This window comes from Girardinichthys multiradiatus, chromosome 11 (genome assembly GCF_021462225.1).
Source record: "Girardinichthys multiradiatus isolate DD_20200921_A chromosome 11, DD_fGirMul_XY1, whole genome shotgun sequence".
NCBI classification, from domain to species: Eukaryota; Metazoa; Chordata; class Actinopteri; order Cyprinodontiformes; family Goodeidae; genus Girardinichthys; species Girardinichthys multiradiatus.
In genome coordinates this window covers 18,241,477-18,251,159 of record NC_061804.1, presented here as the reverse complement: position 1 = coordinate 18,251,159, position 9,683 = coordinate 18,241,477, and the positions used below count along the sequence as shown (strand labels likewise).

General features: G+C 44.5%; 1 protein-coding gene across 1 annotated transcript in view; it reads right to left on the bottom strand.

Annotated features, from left to right (window-relative positions):
- Nucleotides 1–4,926: 4,926 nt before the first annotated feature.
- LOC124876811 (proto-oncogene DBL) overlaps nucleotides 4,927–9,683 on the bottom strand; it is a 35,583-nt gene continuing 30,826 nt past the window's right edge. Inside the window, exons 25-26 of the mRNA XM_047379824.1 lie at nucleotides 9,340–9,452; nucleotides 4,927–9,212 (exon numbers count right to left, since the gene is read on the bottom strand). Of these exons, the coding sequence (XP_047235780.1) occupies nucleotides 9,131–9,212; nucleotides 9,340–9,452 (195 nt within the window). The 3' untranslated portion in view covers nucleotides 4,927–9,130. The remainder of the gene's footprint in view (nucleotides 9,213–9,339; nucleotides 9,453–9,683) is intronic.

The window sequence follows — 9,683 nt, the reverse complement described above, 5'->3', positions numbered from 1 at the left end:
TGTTTCTTCCGTCTGTTCTTCTTGGTGTGCTTGACATGTACCCATCATGCAGAAGTACCAGACTGCAGACAGCAGCTCCAAAGCTAAGAACCACAGCACACAGACCCAGCTGCCAAGCCAAGCATTGTGCTGGCAGCAGGACCAAAACACACCATGCAATAAAAAAATGGATAAGGGTGTAAAGAAAAAAGCATGGAGAGCAGCGTTTTTGTTCAACTGAATTCTGACACTTCAGACATGTTCCTTTTTCATTATTTTACACAAATTCATTAGAGTAATTAATACTTTTTGCTTGTGAAAAATGGAGAATTGCAGTTTCGTACATTGCAGTAATTCATCAAACATTTAAGGTAACAAGCTGTGATGGAAGAATGACACATCCTTGCTATGTTGCTTAAACATCCCAGGATAAGCTTCCCATTTTCACTGTAAGGGTAAGGGAAAAACCGATCCATCAATGTAAAATAAACATACACACACAAAAATCGGTCTAAGTTTTGAGGTTATTTTTCTAAAATATTTTTTTCAAGATTAAACTCTACTGAGATTTGACAGTTTTCTAAAATTTATGTTTGTATCAGTTTTTTTCATACTCCCTCTTTTTCTATCAAGCAGCACTCAAGATGTTCTTAACGTTTCTATCACAAAAGAGCAGTTTAATAGCAACAGTATTAGCGAGAGATTCCTCATCAAAATACCCTCCCCTCCTTGAACCGCCACCTTAACGTGGTGGAGGGGTTTGAGTGCCCGAACGCCACTTAGTTACTGTAAAGATGTGTATGGTACTGTATCAGTAAAGGTATTTACACTATTCCAACTATAAAAGTGTTTAAATCAGTATCAGTAATATAAATTATTTATACTGTGTATATGTACTGTATTTAGAGGTTCTGTATTAGTACACCCCTCCGTAAACCGCCACCTTAACGTGGTGGAGGGGTTTGAGTGCCCGAATGATCCTAGAGGCTATGTTGTCTGGGGCTTAAATGCCCCTGGTAGGGTCTCCCATGGCAAACAGGCTCTAGGTGATGGGTCAGAAAAAGAACGGTTCAAGAACCCCTCGTGACGACTATGAAATCGAGGCACGTGACGTCGCCCGGTACGGCGGAGCTGGGGTCCCACCCTGGAGCCAGGCCTGGGGTCGGGACTTGTCGGAGAGCGCCTGGTGGCTGGGTTGCTCCTCGCAGGACCCGGCCGGGCCAAGCCCGAACGAGAGATGCGAGGCCATCCCCCAGTGGGCCCACCACCTGCAGGGGGAACCGGTGCAAAAAGGATTATGCGGCGGACAAAGGTGGAGACCTCACCGGCCCGATCCCCGGATGCTTAGGCTGGCTCTAGGGACGTGGAATGTGACCTCGCTGGGGGGGAAGGAGCCTGAGCTTGTGCGGGAGGTCGAGAGATATTGACTAGAAATAGTCGGGCTCACCTCCACGCACAGCATGGGCTCTGGAACCCATCTCCTTGAGAGGGGCTGGACTCTCTTCTACTCTGTAGTGGCCTACAGGGAGAGGCGGCAGCCTGGGGTGGGTTTGCTTGTCGCCCCCCAGCTCAGCCGTCTCGTGTTGGGGTTTACCCCAGTGGATGAGAGGGTCGCATCCCTGCGCCTTCGGGTTGGGGAGAGGTCTCTGATTATCATTTCGGCCTACGGGCTGAGTGGTAGTGCGGAGTACCCGGCCTTCTTGGCGTCCCTGTCGGGGGTGCTGGATAGTGCCCCTCCCGGGGACTCCATTATTCTGCTGGGGGACTTCAACGCCCACTTGGGAAACGACAGTGACACCTGGAGAGGGGTGATCGGGAGGAATGGCCTCCCCGATCTGAATCCGAGCGGTGTTTTGTTATTGGACTTCTGTGCTAGTCACGGATTGTCCATAATGAACACCATGTTCAAACATAAGGGTGTCCATCAGTGCACCTGGCACCAGGACACCCTATAGGCAGGAGGTCAATTATCAAATTTGTTGTCGTATCATCAGACCTTCGGCGGCATGTTTTGGACACTTGGGTGAAGAGAGGGGCTGAGCTGTCCACTGATCACCACCTGGTGGTGAGTTGGATCCGCTGGGGGAGGGGAAAGCCGGACAGACTTGGCAGCGCATAGTGATGGTCTGCTGGGAACGTCTGGCGGACCCCTTGTCCAGGGATGTATTCAACTCTCACCTCCGGGAGAGCTTTGACCAGATTCCGAGGGATGTTGGAGACATAGAGTCCGAGTGGACCATGTTTTCCGCATCTATTGTCGATGCTGCCGCCCGTAGCTGCGGCCATAAGGTCTGCAGTGCCTGTCGCTGCGGCAATCCCTGAACCCGGTGGTGGACACTGACAGTAAGGGACGCTGTCAAGCTGAAGAAGGAGTCCTATCGGCTGTGGTTGGCTTGTGGGACTCCTGAGGCAGCTGATGGGTACCGTGGGGCCAAGCGTGCCGCGGCCCAGGCAGTGGCAGAGGCAAAAACTCGGACCTGGGAGGAGTTCAGTGAGGCCAAGGAGAAGGACTACCGGTTGGCCCCGAAGCGATTCTGGCAAACCGTCCAGCGCCTCAGGAAGGGGAAGCAGTGCTTCGCCAACACTGTTTACAGTAGGGGTGGGGAGCTGCTGACCTCGCCTGGGGACATTATCGGGCGGTGGAAGGAGTACTTCGAGGATCTCCTCAACCCTTCCATCACGCATTCCCTGGTGGAAACAGAGGCTGTGGACTCGGGGTTGGACGCTTTCATCACCCAGGTTGAAGTCACCGAGGTGGTTAAAAAGCTCCGCGGTGGCAGGGCTTCAGGGTTGGATGAGTACCTCAAGTCTTTGGATGTTGTGGGGCTGTCATGGTTGACACGCCTCATCAACATTGCGTGGCGGACTGGGTCAGTGCCTCTTGATTGGCAGACTCCGGTGGTGGTCCCCCTACATAAGAAGGGTGACCAGAGGGTGTGTTCCAACTACAGGGCGATCACACTCCTCAGCCTCCCTGGTAAGGCCTATGCCAGGGTATTGGAGAGGAGAGTCCGAGTATGAAATCAGGGGCCCTTTACTAGGGGACATCCGGTCTCTGTACAAGCGGAGCAGGAGTTTGGTTCGCATTGCCAGCACTAAGTCGGACCTGTTCCTGGTGCATGTTGGACTCCGGCAGGGCTGCCCTTTGTCACCGGTCCTGTTCATAACTTTTATGGACAGGATTTCTAGGCGCAGCCAAGGGCCAGAGGGGGTCTTGTTTGGGTACCAGTGGATTTCGTCTCTTCTTTTTGCAGATGACGTGGTCCTGCTGGCCCCCTCTAGCCAAGACCTACAGCATGCACTGGGGCGGTTCGCAGCTGAGTGTGAAGCGACAGGGATTAAAATCAGCTCCTCCAAGTCCGAGGCCATGGTTCTTGACCGGAAAAGGGAGACTTGTCCTTTTCAGGTTTGAGGGGAGTTCCTGCCTCAAGTGGAGGAGTTTAAGTATCTCGGGGTCTTGTTCACGAGTGAGGGAAGAATGGAGCGGGAGATCGACAGACGGATCGGTGCCGCTGCCACACTAATGGGGGCGCTGTGCCGGTCCGTTGTGGTGAAGAGAGAGCTGAGCCGAAAACCGAAGCTCTTGATTTACCGGTCGGTCTACGTTCCTACCCTCACCTATGGCCATGAACTTTTGGTCATGACCGAAAGAACTAGATCCCGGATACAAGCGGCTGAAATGAGCTTCCTCCGAAGGCTTGCCGGGCACTCCCTTAGAGATAGCGTGAGGAGCTCAGCCATCCGGGAGGGGCTCGGAGTAGAGCCGCTGCTCTTCCACATCGAGGAGCCAGTTGAGGTGCTCGGGCATCTATACTAGATGCCTCCTGGATGCCTTCCTCGGGAGGTGTTCCAGGCAAGTCCCACCGGGAGGAGACCAGGGGACGGCTTAGGACACGCTGGAGGGACTATGACTCTCGGCTGGCCTGGAAATGCCTTGGGCTCCCCCCGGAGGAGTTGGAGGAGGTGTCTGGGGAGAGGGACGTCCGGGCATCTCTGCTGAGTCTGCTGCCCCCGCGACCCGGTCCCGGATAAAGCGGAAGACAGTACAAGTACGAGTATTAGCCAGAAATTCCCCATCAAAATACTGGTCCTATAAAACTCTTCATTTTATTTTACCTTTATGGTTCTTGTGGATGATTCTGGCCAGCTGGTTGCTGGGACTGAGCAGGTAGCACCCTTGACCTTCTTGGAGGTCCTCCCTGTTGGTCTTTCTGCGTCCCCAGCACTGTGTATTGTAAATACTTGCCAATCGGGTTGGAGGCGCTTGGGGAGCTGGTGGGTCGGTTTCCTCCTCCTCGTTGTTGGGTGGTCTGCTGTTGGGGGCCTGTAAGGCGCCCTGCCGTTGTTGTCACTGGTTTGCAGACTTGACCTGCGCTGGGGGATGTGTTTTTATAATGTGCAAAAGGCAATAAAATTGTCAACTTTTATTATTATATCCATTCGTGATACCTACATTTTAAACTTTTGAAATAGATTTTCAAAAGATAGCAATTATCTAGTGTGTGAGGTAAATAGGGCCCAAATGGGAGTTTTGCAAACAAGCAATGTTTATCAGTGGTAATAAAACAGGTTTTCAGATAGAACAAAGCAGAAGGATGATCACAGGAACCTCAAAACTACTGTAACACAGGTGAAGGCATAAAAAGCTACTGTAAAATAATGGAAGTTTTTAAAAATAAGACTAGAGGTGAGTTTAACTACAAAACCATCCAAAGACGATACGATGGAGACAAAAATAAAAAAAATAAAACTAAGACAGCAAATTATGACAAATGTTATATGAAAAGAAAGTTAATATCTTTTAAAGCTAGCCTACCTGGCTGTGGTTGATTCACCAAGCTCCATTAGGATCAGCCCTGACAACTAACCAGTATATCACAGTAAAGGTAATAGAAATGCAACATAGGCGACAAAGTAAGAATCATTCAAGAAAAGTGGACACCAAAATAGCTCTGAGAAGATGTTTATTAGGCACTAGAAAATTAAAACATCTTCGTGGGACTTTATGAAGTACAGTAATCCTGCAAAGACCCCTACCTTCAGAAATGCAGTTTAAATAAACCCCTCAACACATAATTCGGGATTGAATCAAATCAAATAACTATGTGCTTATATTTTGGAAAATAATTACAGGTATGATGCATTAAAATACAAGCTTTCTCTATGATTCAGAAGATACAAAATAAGTGCAAAGTGAGCAAAAGCAGCAACCGAGTTCAAGTTCAAAAAGCTTGACAGAACAAAACCATTTCTAAATTCTGAGCTGGTTTGAAAAATCTAATGTGTTGGCACTCACTATGAAGTGACTACAGTCAAACTGTAGGTGTTAAATACAGTGAGATTAAATCTAGTTCCACTGGTGAAGTTCATCTTAAATTTGGTACGGTTAATTTTTAAAGGATGTAACTAATATTATGTATTTTAGATTATCTGTTTAAGACAGTTGATAGCTATTGACTGCCCGAGTGATTTTTTTCTGTTAAGATACATTTTTGATACTAGTTGTGTTCTTATTATTTACATATTCACACTTGACTGTTGATCTCTCAAAAAGTGTCCTATTTTTTAAGCAAGTAAGTGGCAGTGTTTTGATTACCACTCTTCACTCTTTTTATTGGAAAACCACTTAACTTTAGTCTGACAAGATCCTTAATACAATATGGGAGAGTCAGTCCTGGCAGTTTTTACCCTGGCAGTTAAACCTCTGTCTGTTTCTTCATCGCTTGAGTTTCTATTTCAGCCTTAGATTACTTTTTTTTACAGTTACTACCCAACAGTAACCACCATTCCCCTGTTTGTGTAAAATAACAGAGGAGGCAGAAATAAAGCACAAATCTGTAGAGAGGTATGTGTCCATGCAAAAGCCACAAGCAAATCAATAAAACGCTGTGCTTGACAGTTGCATTTGATGGACAGGGTACAGACGTTTTAGCAGCAAATATCAACTTGGAACAAATACATATGTATATGCAGAAATACATTCATAAGCAGCAGCAATCAAAGAAGAGTTTTAAAGGAAACAACAAAATAATTACAGACCTGCAATGGATTCCCTTGCCACCCAGAGCATAATAAAGCAAATACAGTAAATGGTCGGAAGATAAATGGTTTGATGGAAGTTACATTAATCTTGAACAAAAGTCAATGTAGATTTTCTCTTTTCCAGTTCTTCTAGATTACTGACCATTATTGTAGCATTATGTTTACTTCGTACTTCGCTTCCTCCTTTTTTTACTTGACATAATATGAGAAATAGCTGTGTTGTGCCGTGAAGAACGTCTCTCACTTATATAATGGTTCATTGTCGTTTCATATTAATTTTAAGAATAGGAATAAAATCTTCTGTAGAATAGTGTAAAACCATTGACATAGATGCAGATTGCACAAAGATTTTGCTATTGCTTCTGTGTACTAACAGCTATATGGGAACTGACTGGATATGTTATTGTGTGGCTTCACTCTGCCAAAATGTTGCCAGATTATCTTTAATGTTTAAAACTCTGCTTGTCATTACAAAAAAATAGAGGATTTGCAGTGAAATGTTTTTGACATGAAACAAAATATTATCAAGCAATGGAAAAAGTATAATAATGGCTGCAAGTAATGAAGATAACTGCAAGACCTGTCATAGGTTGACCTTAAACCCCTTAGTTTCTTTGTCCTGCTGGTGAATGCCGCTGGAAGACTATCAGTAACTTTTGTTACTTTAACTCCATTCACGCTAGATTAAGATAGCTCTACATTCTCTCAGACTTCCACGAACGTTTGAACATGTGTGGATAACCGCAAATTTTGAAAACTTCCTTTCTCGTTGTTAGCAAGCCTGACCTTACTGCATAGCTAATTTTCTGGCCATCTTAACACAATATATATGCACACACAGGCACATACAGAAGATTTCTGCATCTCCACCATCAGTTTCAGCTTTGTTGTGGATGAAAAAACTCTACGTGTATTTTGATCAGTTTAGATGTTGTTTTTAAAAAAAGCAGGTGAAGGAAAGGCTCTGGACAGAGAGCTTTGCATGCCAGACTGAACCATCTTGCGTAAAAAAATTTAAACTGGTGCAGTGGTCTGTGTATGTACCAAGACTTGCACAATCAGAAGAAATCAGTAATCACAAAAAACAACATCTGTGTATTTAAAGGGGACTTATCGTGCAAAATACACTTTTTTAGCCTTTATATACATTTTATTGTGTATTTGGATTCTGTAGGAGTGCAGAAAAGTGGAATTTAGTCTCTCTAGGTGTTGCAGAGATATTTTTATAGTCTATTTTTGACATATTTTTCAGTCCGTTCAGTTTTCTCTATCATCCTTTCCGTTTTTCTATCTGTTACGTCACAGTATTTGCTGCGGAACAGCTAAATAAAGTCATGGACTTTCAGCTGATCAATTCCACGTATCCACCATATTTATTCTTGCTGCGATACTGTAGTCCAAGCTCAAGTATGCCTATGCTGAAAAAGGATATGTTTGGGTCGGTTGTTGGGTGTATTAACCCACGCAATTAATTACACCATCCCCCAGCATCAGAACCTCTTTGAAGTGCCTGGTTCAATTTTATTTTTAATGGAAATGTTCTCACATCAGTGGGGAAATTCTTATTTTCCCCACTTCAAGGACGAGTGCCCTCAGCAACTTCCACCAGTATCAAGAAGGATTTGCTGACTTCATCTGATTAAGGGGTCAGTTCCTTGTGTCTATTGAAACGACAGACGCAGCACAGTGGTAAGCTGCAAATAACCCTAAAATGACAACAAACTCTTATGTATACATGAATTTATTGTGCGTTGATATGATGTCCTTTAAAGAGACCGCACCTAAACGAGTTGCTCTTAGACGAACCTCAGAAAAGGGGTAAAAGAGGAGCCTGTGGAGCTACAATAACAAGGAGTTCAAACCAAAGCACTGATGTTCCACTATATAGACCACAACTGAATGATTTGAGTGTCAAAAGGAATGATTTAAAAGCATGTTATGTCCCCTTTAAACGATTACTGTGAAATAATAAAACTGAGGTTATGAAGCCTGAAGTTCTGTGATTGCCAAAGATGCACTTTTACATTTAAAAATTTTTAAAATGAACAATACAAGCATCTGCTTGCCCATTTTTCTCATTCTGCTCCTTCCCTAAGCCTCCCTTCAACCATCTATGCACAGTTTTGAGGTATCAGCACTTCTTCCCAGCTTGCAGCTGTATTCCACAGGGAACCCAGAGCATACTGACCTTTTTGTTCAAAAGGGGTCATTATTTATTGCAATGAAGACAGTGGAATATTCATGTTAACTGCTTGGCGAGATCCTTCTGGGAACAGTCAGAGCAGTGACAGGACAGAATGCTGATGTGGATTAGTTTAGACTTGAAGCCACCAGAGCCACCAACATGGAAGACCTACCACTGCTGCAACCAGCCTCGCCTATGGAGCACCCAAGTCCCATATATGTCATGCCTCGATAATAACCCCCATGAGCTTGCCTTGGATGTTTTGTGCATGCAAAAAAGGTCAGAGAGTTTCACAGGTAACAACTGTGGTCTTTATATGTGGTAAAATATCTCACCAAGACCCTGCAAAAACCATCTGGCTGATTACAGGGCAGTCTTATTCCAGCGTGAAGAGGGTTTAAGAGGTGAAGTTAATGTGGTGATTTCTTCACACATCAAAAAACCCTATTATGATGCCTGCAGAAGTAGAAAGCAGGTTTCACTCAAAACAATGTCACCAAGAGAAGCTGCTGTGGTCACCTTCGCTGTTTGGCACACACGATATATCCATATGTATCTGCTTGTGTTATTTATATGTCATAAGAAAATATTATTTATACAACTTTTAAAATTATAGTCCATGTAAGAAGTATGAGGAGGAACCACCAAACTAGTCCAGTCCAAACAATCTTCTGCATCATTGCTGGAGAAAGTAGATAAAAATGGCTTGTATGTGCTTGTATGTGCTTTCTGTTTTCACAGTCTTCTTAGGTCCGTTCTGCCCTACCCAGCTTCTGAGGGGAAACTGTCACAGCTCTTTGAAGAGTAGAATAAGTGGCTGATGGTGTGTTTCAGTCTAACTTGACTGAACCAGATGCCCACATTTGTTTAGCGAGTTAATGGATGATGTACGTTTTCTGGCACGGTGGGACTTTTGATTGGCTCTCAGCAGCTCTCTCCCAGAATCCTGTGCAAGTCCTCGATCGGAACTCGACCTTCCTCATCACGACTGATATTCTTTACCATCCTAAAATTACAAACAATACAACAGAACACAACAAACATTTCTTTTGAGTTTTGTATTTAATTTTCTATCTCTATGACTCTAATATAATTTTAATTTGGCTCCAATCGGCAAGTCTGAAACACGTTACCACACTCCTGATGAATCCTCATGAAGAAGCTGAATGACATCGCCGCAGTTAAAGATGATGTCATCAGAGCTGGCCATGCTGCTTTCTACCATGACCCGGTACCTACCAGCCACCTGAATCAGAAGAAATTAAAGCTAATGGTAAAAGTGTTTATGGAAACACATGTCAATCTCTTTCCGTCACACATATAAAACTCAGTGAAAGCTGGTGAAATGAATTATTTATTAGCACATCTACATTTATTCATTTCATGGTATAATTATGAATTTCATGATATATCTATGTAATTTAGGGCTGCATGGTGGCACAGTTGGTAGCACTGTTGCTTTGCAGCAAGAAGGTTC